Here is a 14,659-nt window from a genome sequence, read left to right as displayed (position 1 = left end):
GCTCCACTGATAGCATTTCATCTTGTGGCACCTCCGCTCTCTGTAGATCTCGTATAATGTGGCCTGGCTTCACCAAAGTCATTAGAGCTATCCTCTACGGGAATGGCAGTGAATTATCGGAGATGTCTTTATGTGAGGTGACTGAAAGACAGAAATTAAGCCGTTTTGCTAGAGCGGAGCTGGGAACTTGTGAATGTGTCCTCTCGCCTTTGCAGAAGCAGCTCTTGCGTCATGCAGTTTCCATAGCACCCTGGGCAGATCTGGCTACTCTGTGTAATCGCTCAAGACTTTGCTTGTGTATGCACTCTGCTGCTGGCTTTCCTATTGGATACAAATGTTGCTCTGTGTTGGATTTAAAGTCATTAAATGGATAGTACTGCTTCTGAATGCTGATTGGTCAGTACAGTGATCCAGCTGTATTGTATTTCACAATTCAACAGCTTTGGCCTGTTTACCAGATCACTGCGCAGTTCCCAAGGTGGATCGTTATTTTGTCTTGCATAGCAATGTGCTGTTATGTCAGAGACTGTTTCTTGTGTAACAATAGCAGTTAATATTATAATATTTGAATTAAAGTTTTTATCCTTGATATTGTTATCAAATGGCCACCATTGTATAAAAGCAAGAAGGCCCTTGAGAGGGTGCTTTTTTTTATATATATAATCTCAATATAGCTCGGCCTCTTTATAGTTTATTGCCATAATATTCATTTTATGTGTATTATGTGTTTTTTTTTTTTTGTGTGTGTAGATTTTTTTGTATTTTTTTTTTTTTTTTATATTTTTTTGTGGTTTTGTTTTGTTGTGTTGTGTAGTGGACATTAAATTCTTTTGGAAAGTTGGCATTTCCTGTCAACAAAGCCAAAACATTTTAGGCAATTTAAAAATCCCTGCCTGGACATTTCCAGGAAAAAAGGGGACATACTGTATGGTCAATAAAAGACTATAATGATAGTCTCAAATAGCAGATCCTGCTCTCCCTTGTCTAGGTTGCTCTCATTACCCGACTTGTGTGTACCCACAGCAAACTGGCAAACTCATGAAACAGTGGATGATTACAGTAATTAATTTGTCTAATGTAGCAATCAACCAAACAATATCTCCTGAGGAATAATAATCCCAATAATGAGAGGAAGGTGCTTCAGATGCACTTAATGAAAAAATCTAAACCAACTGTAGACATTCAAATAAACAGATGGCATAAAGTATCAGGTTTTGTCTTTTAAAGACGTTACTTTTTTATTTTATTTTTTTTTAATCCTAAAATATGGTGGTATTGATATTATCATGTAGTGCTCTGGTAAAGTACAGTATTCCTGAAATTGTACACAATCAGTACACAAAGAATTTGGTGTGGCTTATCAGTGAGTTGTACTTTTTGCATACTTGAATAATGAATCATTATCATGAATGAATGAATGAATGAATCATGAATAATTTATCATGTTGCTGAAAACATGTGCATTAGTATTTTACATTCTGGAAGTCCATGCATAATGCATGTTTTGACCAGCCAGTTATTCAAATGAGCAAATTATACATTTTTGTGCTGAAACATAGGCAGGAAGAACAGACATCTTTGCTTTGAATTCAGGTATATACTGTATACTACCATTCAAAATAACTGTTTTCTATTGTAATGTACTTTAAAATTGAATTTATTCCTGTGATGTGAAAGCTAAATTTTCGGCATCATTACTCCAGTCTTCAGTGTCACATGATCCTTCAGAAATCATTCTAATATAAAATCTCTTATTATTATCAATGTTAAAACCAGTTGTGCTGCTTAATATTTTTGTGGAAACTTTGATACATTTTTTCTAGGATTTGTTGAATATGAAGTTCAAAATAACAGCATTTATTTGAAATAGAAATCTTTTATAATATTTTCTTTACTATAACTTTTTATCAGATGCATCCTTGCTAAATAAAAGTGTTAATTTATTTAAAAAATCTAACTGAACCCTTCTGAATGATAGTGTGAGATTCATTGGTTCTTAGTTCTCTGTTCACTAGTTCTTTATGTTTACTTTGCCCTTGTCACAAAGTTTCCTGCATAGCGCATTTAATATGCATGTTTTGAGTGTATTATATAATAAGAAATTTTGTTTCCAATTCAATTCAGGCATTTGTTATGTAAACTCATTTTCATTCAGCTGCAGTAAGGCTGTAATAGCACCTTGGCATTATCTGTTCTTAGGATCCAAAATGAGGACACAGAAGAAGGACCCCATAGGACCCATACAAATAGTTAGAGTTCATGTACAAATGAATCAGATGAGAAAAAGCTGCTATCTTATCTGAGACATTTTTATTTTCTTGTGGGTGAACATGACTTTATCTTATCAGTACTGATCATCTCGCTCCCGAGCACATCTCCTAAAAGAAAACCTGTTATCTCGAAGCCATTGTTTAGCTATCTCACGATCCTTACGGAAACATTGTTGTTTTCCTGTCAGATGGTGGCTGACAGCTCTCGGCATGAGGCGGTCATTCAGATGGTAGGATATTAGATCTTAAGCCTGTAAGGAGGCCAGATAAAGCAGATACAGTGGTCTAAAGTGATATTGCATGTTTTTGAAGTGGTCTCGTGAAATAACTATGCCCCCTCCAGACATTTAGTCTATTTTCATCTGTCTCATTCGCTTATAGTCTTTATCTGTAATTCTTCCTTCTTCTTGCATCACTCTTGCCTGTTGGTTTAGTTATGATGCGGCACCTCTCAAGAGGACATCATCAGTGAGAGGAAGTGACATCTTTATGCATTCATATAGAAGACAGTTTGTATTTCCCATATGAGGAATGTCATACACTAAAGTGACAGTTTACATTAAGGTCACATTATTTAATGTTAAAATTAACAAGCAATACATATGTACAGTATTTATTTATTTATTTATTTATTTTACAATCTATTAATCATGTTCAGTTCATTGTTAGTTCATGTTAGCTCAGGTCAATTAAATAATATATACAGATAGCTTTTGATTGTAATAATGCATTAGTAAATGTTGAAATTAACATTAAGATGAATAAATTCTTCAAGTTCATGTGAACTAATGTTAACAAATGGAATCTCTTTTTAAAGTGTTACCAAAAATATATTTAGGCCTAAATTTAAGATTTATGTATTTGAATTGCATATAACAATTCCATTCGTTTGGATTAGAATTTTAAAAAGCTAATAAACTTAATGTGATATTTTTAAGTCATACATAAATGAAACAGGTAAGATTTCTGTACTCAAAAATCATGGCATATTTTAGTATTATTAACTATTTGCGTTTTGCATCTATTTGATTTCATTTCAATCATAAAATCATATTTTCAGAATGCATTTATTCAAAGTGTTAAGAATTAGCATAAATCTGTTTATTGTGTAACAGTTGAATTTAGTTAAAAAGTATGAACATGGTTAAATATGGCTAGCATCATTAATTTAGTTAAAGCAGTGGTATAATGATTTATTTTTGGAGGGATGCAGTTTTGTAAAAGTCAGTGGTCTCAAACTTCCTGGAGGGCCACAGTTTGCTAGTAATCGTGAAGACTTTGATTAGCTGGATCAGGTGTGTTTGATTAGGGTTGGAGCTAAACTGTGCAGAGCTGTGGCCCTCCAGGAATTGAGTTTGAGACCAATGAGTTAAAGTATAAAAAAATTGACTGAAACAAACTATATCTATTGTGGATAAATACATAAATAATATTATTAAGGGTAACACTTTAGTAAGGTAGTTGTTAAGTTTAGGTATTGGGATTAGGGATGTAGAATAAGGCATTAATATGTGCATAATTAGTACTAATAAATGGCTAATATTTTAGTAATATGCATGCTAATAAGGAACTAGTTAAGAGACCCTAAAATAAAGTGTTACCCAGGATAATATTTGATTGCAGTGTTCAGGCAATTGCAACCTAAAATTTCACTCTCTTACACTAACTCTTCCTGAAATTTTAATCTCCAGAATCCTCTGTGTAGTCGTTCACCCAGAGCTGCTGCTTTTCTTTGTTGAGTGGAGGATGTTTTAATTATCAGTGATACATTTGCATGTGCAAGAGACAAAAGCACTCTGCATTAGCACAGCTTGTCTTTCATTTCAGACATTCCCTAATGTCCTCTCAAACATTGTTTTAGCAGCACGTTTCCATCCCTGAAGAACATTACGATTCCTGTCATGTCTCTTCTCTCTCTTTGGCTTTTTGTCAGGACAGAGGCAGTAGAGACATATCTCGTCACAGTTGATTGATATAAGCAATTTTGTGTTGTACTGCTTCCTTTTTCGCTGACTGATATTTGCGATTGGCTCCCCGACGGGTTTCTCTCATGGGCGTTAAATGAGCTTTCATGATAAACTTAATCAGATAAACTGCTTTGATTTATGACACAGGTTACTGTGCACTAACACCTCTGTAGTACAGCATTGAGCCTTTATGTCATATCGTCTTTGTCTTATAGGGCAGATGTTATGTTATCAGTCACCTTATGATGCTTAGCTCATGGTTCAAATTAAGGGGATGTGGTTCATTTTATAAGGCATCTGGTTTGTACTACCCTCTCTGGCTCTTATTTAATTACACCCTTTCCAGCAGGATGAGATATGAGGTTGATTGTCCTTATGGAAATCAGATTGATAGTTTGTAGTAAGAAATTGTTGATTCAGAAATCTCAAGTCTTAAATGTTGTAGCTGTGTATTGCATAGTAGTTGTTGTTTGTGCTCATATAAAGGGGTACAGGTTTGAGTATGGCTTTTTTTCTGTTTTGCTCTAAATTAAATGAAAAAAGCCTGTAAAAGTATATCATGACACATATATGTGTGTGTGTAGTGTGTAGTATATTTATTATGCATATATAAATACACACACATGCATGTATATATTTAAGAAAAATATGTTACCTTTATATATTAAATATATTTATATATGATATAAATTAGATGAATAAAAATACATGTAAATACTTTCAAAATATATGCTGTATGTGTGTGTATTATTTATATATACATAATAAATATACACAACGCACACACATATATTAATCACGATTAATCATTTGACAGCAGTGATTTATATCTGCTATTTCAAATTACTTTTCAATGAACTAGTTATCTAACATATTTAACAACAATGCTAATAACATGTTTATTTTCTGTTTTAAGTGCTCTCTTGTCCAGATTTTTCTGTCTATTACTTTTTTGTTTTTGTTCTTCAAGCAATGTTTTTCTGTTCATGCTTTAACAGGAGACTCCTGAACTTCTAATCACTTGTCAAAAGGTTTATAATCACTTTAAAATGAAAAATTATTATCTCAGTGGCAACTTTTACAACTTGAGATGAAGTTGAAAAATAGCACCAATTATCAAATAAATTTATGTTGATAGGAAAAGAAAGGGTGTGATAAACGTGTCATGAAAAGAGTCAGATCATAGGCAAAGACTATGAGAACCAGACAAATCCTCTGCTCAATCTGACTTGTGGAATTAAACCACATGATGCTGGTTTCCTCTAGCCAGAGAAGAAATGGCCTCCCATTTCTTCCATTTCTGTCTCCGATAGAGCCTTTGGCTTGCCAAGTTGGGGACACTTCATTTTTGGCAATATTGTCGGCATAAACTATTTGAAGAGAGCTGAACGATGACATTACTGAATTAATGATGGACTGACTTTAACTGAAAAATTGACTGTTTACTATTGTCCTCTTGCAGTATTGTCACACTGTTTTCCAGTTTAACACCGTAAAGCTGCTTTGACACAATCTGTATTGTATTAAGTGCTATTTAAACAAAGATGACTTGACATGAAAGCAACACTGGTCTGTTTCTATGACCATTTGTCAAATTTAGCAGTCATTACACACAAATATTTGACTGTTCAATGGAACGAATGACCAATGAGAAGCAAGTATTCCAGAGAACCATGTAATAAGTGAAGATAATGATAGCCTATTGTAAGGTTCATGGATAATAAAAAGCTCAACCTCAGCTCGAATAAAACATAAAGCTCCAGACAATTTCCTTTTGGTACCAATTATAAAGACACAGTGGTACTTGGCAATTTGTTGTACAGTGCTTAGCATTTAAACTATACCAGCTACAATTATGTAGAAAGTTATTTGCGTGAATATGTGTGTGATTTAGTGAATCAGCTATATGCTTATGAGAATGTGTTTCTCTGTCATAAACGAGAATATTCTTTTCTTTTCTCTTGCCACAGTGCAGTGTCTGGAGATGACTACTAAGAGGAAGTTCATCGGCCGCCTGGTGCCCTGTCGATGCTTCCGGGGGGAGGAGGAGGTCATCTCAGTGCTGGATTATTCCCACTGTAGCCTGCAGCAGGTCCCTAAGGAGATCTTCAGCTTCGAGCGCACGCTAGAAGAGCTCTACCTTGACGCCAACCAGATTGAGGAGCTGCCTAAGGTAAGTTGTCAAGTGTCAGCTTAAACATGAATAATATCTGCCTAACAGTGGATACGTCAACTTCTGAACATCATCTTATACAGCAGTGTAACAGTACAGACAAATAGTGCACTAAATGTGATTGTTTCCTTATAAAACACTAAAAGTGTTCCGTAATTGAAGTTTATTAATATTATTATTATTTCCATTTAGTATTTCGCATTGGTTAAGGTAAATCAGATTTTGTCAAATGTATCTAGTAGTCAGAATATAACAGGACCATGGACAGCTCCCATATTGTGTACAAAGCTGTATCTGAATTTGTTCTATAGCATTTGTTCTGATATACTCCTTAGATAAGTGCATAAGTATTTGCTTGCTTTTACTCTTGAGGTGTCATTCTAAACCCATGGTGAACATAGTGTTATCTTGTTTCATGTTTAACACTGTTCACGCAGTACTTGCCCTGGGCTAGTTATTTATCTTAGGAAGTCAGGTTTTCAGCAGCCATTACTCAAGTCTTCAGTGTCACATGATCCTTAAGAAATCCTTCTAATATGCTGATTTTGTGCTCGAGAAATATGTGATATTATTATTAATGTTGCAAATGGTTTTGCTGCTTAATATTTTTGTAGAAACCATGATACATGTTTTAGGATTTTTTGATAAATGTTTGATAGAACAGTATTTATTTGAAATAGAAAACTTTTGTAACATTATGCACATCTTTACAGTCAATTTTGAATGATTTAATGTATCCCTGCTGAGTAAAAGTATTAATTTCTTTAAAAAAAGAAAAGATATCTAATTTACCTTCAACCTTATAGTGTATATATATCAAACCAAGGTTCTAGTTCCTGACTACTGGAACAAAACAGGCTACAGAACTGAAATTAGTTATTTATCATTGAATTATTTTGGATTAATCTTTTAAGCATAGTTACACATCTATTCTCTTCAGGGAATTAATTAATTGAGACTACAGGATGGTTTCAAACTGATTGTCAGCTCAAAAATACTAAACAGATTGTGTGATGGAGTTGTTGACATCAAATAGTACTGAATGAATTGGAAGTGAGAAGTAATGTGAGGTTGTGGGACATTTCCTTTTATAATTTGTAAGTATTTTAAGAATTTTAACATAAGTTTATAAGTTCATGAGATCGATTGTAAACATTGATTGCACAAATATAGCATGGCACAAGAAACTTTAAATAACTGCTTGTCCATTTGTGGGAATGTTGACACTCTGGTTGTCCTACGTTGCCTATAAAAAAGCAAGGTAACACAGAAATAAAAGAAGAGCTAAGTAACTTACAAAATTACAAGTGTAAAATGTAGTTTCACCTAGTATTTAATATTGTGTTTTTTATTTTATTTCCAACAAGACAGGATTAAACCAGAGCATGTGATCGGGTTCATCACTTTGATTCATGGGGCCTGGGAAGTTCACCAAAAAATTCTTTAAATAAATCTCTTTCTTTTTTCTCTTCCTTAGCAACTCTTCAACTGTCAAGCACTCAAGAAGCTGAGCATGCCTGACAATGACCTCTCCAACCTGCCAACCACCATCGCCAGCCTTGTGAATCTAAAGGAGTTAGATATTAGTAAAAATGGTACATCCTTAACTTCATTTATTCTATATTTGCTTTTTTAAAATCTATTTTTCCAAGCTATTTTTTGTGCTGAGCATATTGGTATGATTGTGTATGATTGTACTTTAATACAGTACACATCTACCCTCTCTCAAAATGGTAAAACTGGCTTTATCTCAGGTATTCAAGAGTTTCCAGACAACATCAAATGCTGTAAATGTCTATCAGTTGTGGAGGCCAGTGTAAACCCTATAGCCAAGTAAGTAGAGCTGCTCACATTTCTTAAATCAGAAAGACTGAGAACTGTAATGTTTGATAATTGTGGTATTATGTACATATAGGCAGTTGACGAATCCATATATATTTATTTAACATTTTATGTGAATTTTATGTAAATAGATTTTAGTTCAAATTTTATGGCAACTCCTTTCTTAAATTTTTTAATATCACTTTAATCTCATTTTCCTTCACTAGTTTTAATTTAAATAGTGTTGTGGATTTTTAAAAACATGAGTATTTCATACCCCATAAATGTGAGACAATAAAATCTGCATGCAAAATAATCATAGAAAGAATAAAATAAAAAAAGAATTAAAAAAGCATGTTATGTTTTTTTAATCACAACTAATTTAGCCAAATTTCTGTTTGAATTTCTTCATTTACACTCCCTTAAAATGTAAAGAGATGGAGCTTTTGTTTCGTACACCTACTATAGCAGCTAAAGAAATAAACCAATACTGATTTCAATCTAACACCACTTCACATAATTGCATTAATATGTAAATCTCTTCTCTTATCTTTCCTGAAGAGGATTTCCTATCTACAGTAACACAATATGAAATTGTTTATTATATCATACATGGATTTGCTGTATTTATTCTTTTCACTCTCAAATGAAGGCAATTATTTGCCTTCCTTTTCTGGGTTCCTTAGGATAAAAAATACAAAGTGAACATAAATGCAAAAGCTAGATGTTTTCATTCTGTATTTCATATAATGTTTTTTTCTCTTTCTCTTTTTAATCTATTATTAAACACAGTTTTGAATTCTAAAGCACATTTGTACATTAATAACGCATATTGTAAGTTGACATCATGCCTTAAAACTGAACCAAGCTCAGATAAGACATGCATTACTTTTTTATATCAGTGTATTCGTTTGGCCTTCCGTCTTAAGCTGAGCTTCAAATCTTTGATTCAGAAGTTTATGATAGAGGACCAAACATTCAGGATCCAGTGCATGGTCTCTGCAGAGAACCCTTTTCTTCATATTATGATTAAATCAGCCCTCTAGTGACTCCATTTACTGGGATGCTAACAGAGCCAGTAGAAGGGGAAGCATAGAGGGATTACAGATGGCTCTCACCGCTCCTGAAGTACTTAATGCTTATCAAATCTTAAGGGCGCTGGCCTTTGAGAGGGTCTGATCACCTCTCTGTTCCTGCAGGCTCCCAGACGGCTTCACCCAGCTCCTCAACTTGACACAGCTCTTCTTAAATGACGCCTTCCTTGAATACCTGCCTGCCAATTTTGGGAGGTAAAAGCTTCATCTTGGGCCTCTCTGTTCCTGCTCTGCTGGGGATTGTGAAACAACTCTTTAGCACACCCGTCTGAGTTTGTCTCGTTCTTGTAGTTGTCATCGTAGCATTTTTATTTTTAGATGTTATTTTGTATCCGAGGAGCAGCATGGGGCTGATTCTGGCAGTGTTTTTGACTAAAGTTTTAGTTTGTATATTTCTTTTTTGCAGCTCATATTGGGTTTAATAATGAATAGTAATTTCATTTGCATTGGGGAAAGGGGATTTATTATGGCAGCTGACATTGGTCAAGGGCTGTTGCATTTAGTTTTGATAAAAGAATCTGGGGAATTCACTAAAAATTAATTGCCCTGACAACACTGTGTATTTGCATGGGCTGTCTGTGTTGTTATAGAGCTTGATTCATTCTCTTCAAGCGCTTTTAGAAGGTGGTAATAACACAATGTAAATTGCACAATGTCCAGACAAATAGCCCCAAGTCTGGACATTTATAGCAAGGGCACATTCATGCTGAAATGATTGACATTAATTTAAATACTCATGGTGCAGCGCTATTTCGGCACAAATAGCGCCTGGTTAAACTGCATTGTGAAGGATTGATAATATATACAGTACAGACCAAAAGTTTGGAAACATTACTATTTTTAATGTTTTTGAAAGAAGTTTCTTCTGCTCATCAAGCCTGCATTTATTTGATCAAAAATACGGAAAAAAATGTAATATTGTGATATATTATTACAATTTAAAATAATTGTTTTTAAATTTATTATACTTTAAATTATCATTTATTTCTGTGATGCAAAGCTGAATTTTTAAGATCATTATCACATGATCCTTTAGAAATCATTCTAATATGATGATTCATTATCAAAGTTGGAAACAGTTCTGCTGCTTAATATTTTTTCAGAACATGTGATACTTTTTTAGGATACTTTGATGAATTAAAAGTAAAAAAAAAGAAAAAAGAAAAAAAGAAGCTATGTTTTTTTAAAATATAAATATTTTGTAATAATATACACTACTGGTCAGTAATTTGGGGTCAGTAATTTTTTTTTCTTTCTTTTTTTTTTAAATAAAATCAATAATTTTATTCAGCAAGGATGTGTTTAATTGATCAAAAGTGATAGTAAAGAAAATATATTATTAGAATATATATTATTAGAATATATATATATTTTTTTAATAAATGCAGTTCTTTTTAACCTTTTATTCATCAAATATATTAGATAGCAGAACTGTTTCCAACACTCATAATAAATCAGAATATTAGAATGATTTCTAAATGATCATGTGATAGACTGGATGTTACATGTGACACTGAAGGCTGGAGTAATGATGCTGAAAATTCAGCTTTGCCTCAAAGGAATAAATAATTTTTTAAAAAGTATATTCAAATAGAATACTATTATTTTAAGTTGTAATAATATTTCACAATATTACTGTTTTTTCTGTATTTTTGATCAAATAAACTGCAGGCTTGATGAGCAGAAGAGACTTCTTTCAAAAACATTAAAAATAGTAAAGTTTCCAAACTTTTGGTCTGTACTGTATATATATATTTTTGTGCTCAAATACCACATGCAAAAGTGGCAGAACTGTTTATTGAATTCACCCCTATGTTTTTGCTTTGAAAAAAATTAGATTGAGATTTAGAATTTTTCCAAAAAATTATTTGCAACCTTTTTTTTCCAGATTATCTAAATTACGAATCCTGGAGCTTCGTGAGAATCATCTGAAAACTATGCCAAAGTAAGTTACTTAATTTCTTATGAATTATTCTTTCGCTACTGCCAACATGGGGTCATTAAATAAATTTCATGAAAAAAAAAAAATGTTATAGGACAAACATTGAAATTTTGATTCACCAATTTATTTATTTATTTTAATTTATTTTGTTTTATGGGTGTCCATTTGTTTTATATTTAGTCTTTACTTCACAACAAGACATTTTGATTAAATACCATTTGCATTTCTTCATTTACACTGCCTTAAAATGTAAAGAGATGGAGCTTTTGTTTTGTACACCTATAGCAGTTTGATATTTGAATATTGATATTTGAATCTAACAGCACTTCAAATCATTGCATTAATATATAAAACTCTTCTCTTCCTTGAAGATAAATTTTATTTAGTTTTTTATTCATCCCTCAATAATGTGATTTAGACACAAGTTTATGTAACAAACTCAGAGTAGCAGAGTCTAAAGTGTCATTTGTCACAGTGGGGAAGACCTCTGGACCCCTGTAGAGAGGGACACATATTGCACACGAAGGTTTATGCTTGCTGACTTGTTCAGATGTACTGGTTCAAGACTATTTTTATCTGCCAGCAATAATACCGCCAATTTTTCCTTCAAAACCAGACTGCATGAGGTAATGTTCTCCAATCTGGGAGAGCAGTGTTTGCCCACATATTGAATGAGGGCCATGTTGTGAATACCGTCACAAATATTTGAGTACAGAGTTACAGAATTTTCTCTTTTGGATAAACAAGTTCTTTAAATCCTAAACTTTAAGTGCATTTAGCAATCCCTAATGTCTACATATATTTGAAATGAGTTTGATTTCTTTTCTTGTCATGTTGCAGGTCAATTCATAGGCTGTCGCAACTGGAGCGGTTAGACTTGGGAAGCAATGAATTCTCTGAACTGGTAAGAAAGATGTTCTCTTTTTAAACACTTTTATCAATGGGACAGCTGTTACCTCACTCAGTCTTTATTCAGCATGGATTTTGGCTTAGGGGGGATAGAGGAGGGGGGTAGGGGAAGCTGTTGCCTCTTGTCAGATCTCTAGTGCTGCACTGCGTTTTGGTTGCATCATGCGCTGATCCATTATTCATGAGTTTATTCAAACATGCAGTGCTTGCCATGACAGAACGTTCACCACTGAGCTGCATTTAATTGGCTCACCCAAGCTGGAGTAAACAATGGCAAGGAATTTATCATATGTATCCCATGTAGCCCCACTCACAGCATGCCTATAGTTGTTTCCTTCAGTGCTTAATGCTGGCGTTGTTGCATTTATTTATTTGAGTATAAATCAATGAAGAGGTCCATGAGCAGGCAAGTTATTGTGTCTAGGGTAACTGTGGCAGTTGAACACAAAAGTAGCTATTAATAGCAGTTTTATTATTATTATTATTATTTAAATTACAGTGAAAAAAATGTCCCATTGTATTTGTTTTTGTTTTTTGATATATTGAATAGGGGACGTTGGTTGTTTTTAAATTGGTCCATTCCAATGACCATGAAACATGTTGAAAGAATGACTGGAAAAACGTTTAATTTAGGGCTGGGTGATGAGTAGATATTGATATTTAGAGAAAAAAAATAAATCCACAATATCAATAATAAAAGCAATTTTCCAATTAGCTATTGTCAAATGCACACTGAATCGCACATGTCTTGATAAATTGGCGAAAATAAGATTTGAGGAACTTACGACAAAAATATATTACAAAGTACATTTTATTTTTATTATTTTTTATTTTATTATTATTGTTGATGTTGTTTTTGTTGCAAGGAATATAATGCAAATATATTTTTTCACTAATTTTAATTCATAACGTATAAAATAAGATGTTGTTGTGCAGCAAAAAAAAAAATAAAAATGCTTGGCAAAAACTGTTGTAATTTAATTGTTAAATTTCCATTTGATTGCATTTTAAATGATTAATCAAATTGTTAAATTTATGAATTAATTTCTTAAGTTGACAAACCATTTTTGATGATTAATTTGTCTTTAATTATAAAACATGTAAACATCTGTAGTTACATTACCTTTATTGTTGAGTCCTATTGAACATGTGAAATGCATTCCATGGAATATCATGATAAATCAATATTATGTAATTTGGAAAACATATTGTGAAAAAAAATTGGCTATGTCACCCAGCCCTAATTTAAGATTCCAGGTACCAAGGTGGAGTTTGTAGAGTTGTAGAATTACTTTTAAACCTTGTATCAGTGTCATACACACGTTTGGAATATCCAGGGCACTTTGTCCTTGGGTGATGAAAAAATGCATGCGCGCACCAATGCTTCCAAAGGGAACAGATGGTTTGGCATCACAGTAAACGTACTTTACTGCTCAAAGCCCCCAAGTAATAAGAGAACACCCATCAACACTTCTGCTGTCTGGACTTTCAATCTCAGTGTCCCACTTCAGGATGACTTTTCAAATAACTTTTGACCTTTCCTGTTGGCAGCCCCATCAGTGCTCTTTTAATTTTGAACTCAGCTCCTTATCAGTTCCTGAGAATTGTTATCGTTCTCAACTGTGTCCAGCAATTCTAAACATGATAAACTTTATATATTCTGTTTAATCTGTGAAATTGGTATTAAATGTTTCATTCCATGTTCTAAATGATGGAATCTCACAAAAAATACAGTTCATATTATATATAGTTTAACCTTCTGTGGTTGATGATCTACATTATCTAGAGGTTAAACATCTTTAATGAGAAAATTCTTTATTGAGAAAAACAACAGCATATTATCAAGTAACAATCCTCAACTGAAATGTAACTGAGCAGTTTCCTCAAGCATTTTTGGATGCATTGCATCATGTCAGGTAATCATGGCATAGCAGTTGCACAGCCTAAAAACAATCATTAGTTTAATTTATCACAGCTCTGTTGGTGTCATGTTCTTTTAGGCAGATATTTCTCTGAAAAAGTACACATTCCCCAAACAATTAGTGTTGAGAATGGAACACTGATGGCAGGAGGCATTTGTCAGGATATCTGACTCTTGCTGTGATGTTGGCAGATGTTGGCTGGTGTGGTGCCCTGAGCTGCAGATAGTTTCTTAATTGAAGTCCTTGCTGAGAGGATCATGAAGGGACAGATGCTGGTGCTCAAAGGGAGAGAAAAGCAGAGAGCAGCCATTAAGAACTGACTGAGTCGGTGGCGCATAGGGGATTTGGGTCTGTTGAAACTCAATTTAAAACAATAATTTGTTTTTGAAGCCTCTGGAATGTTGTCAAGAGCTTGCTTTTATTATATAAGAATTGGTTATTGGTTTCATCACGTTGTAACGTTTGTGCTGACTTTAAATGATTCAAAGGATGTGCAGTAAAGTGGTTTGATTTAAAATTTGATACCCACTTTAAGGTGTTTTTCCGAAATTAAAATAGGCT

The 14,659-nt window shown here is 33.3% G+C and overlaps 2 protein-coding genes across 17 annotated transcripts in view; one reads left to right on the top strand and one right to left on the bottom strand.

Annotated features, from left to right (window-relative positions):
• LOC109066119 (leucine-rich repeat-containing protein 40) overlaps positions 1-14,659 on the bottom strand; it is a 76,425-nt gene that overhangs the window by 22,646 nt on the left and 39,120 nt on the right. The window lies entirely within an intron of this gene.
• LOC109066117 (leucine-rich repeat-containing protein 7-like) overlaps positions 1-14,659 on the top strand; it is a 95,242-nt gene that overhangs the window by 46,794 nt on the left and 33,789 nt on the right. For all 16 annotated transcript variants that reach the window (XM_042725915.1, XM_042725916.1, XM_042725914.1 and 13 more), the window contains 6 exons: positions 6,208-6,410; positions 7,888-8,005; positions 8,165-8,243; positions 9,431-9,520; positions 11,214-11,270; positions 12,108-12,171. In XM_042725915.1, the coding sequence (XP_042581849.1) occupies positions 6,222-6,410; positions 7,888-8,005; positions 8,165-8,243; positions 9,431-9,520; positions 11,214-11,270; positions 12,108-12,171 (597 nt within the window). In that variant the 5' untranslated portion in view covers positions 6,208-6,221. The remainder of the gene's footprint in view (positions 1-6,207; positions 6,411-7,887; positions 8,006-8,164; positions 8,244-9,430; positions 9,521-11,213; positions 11,271-12,107; positions 12,172-14,659) is intronic.

Source organism: Cyprinus carpio, chromosome B6 (genome assembly GCF_018340385.1).
Source record: "Cyprinus carpio isolate SPL01 chromosome B6, ASM1834038v1, whole genome shotgun sequence".
Taxonomy (NCBI): Eukaryota; Metazoa; Chordata; class Actinopteri; order Cypriniformes; family Cyprinidae; genus Cyprinus; species Cyprinus carpio.
The sequence above is the reverse complement of the archived record's forward strand: the minus strand, read 5'-3'. Positions and strand labels throughout refer to the sequence as shown.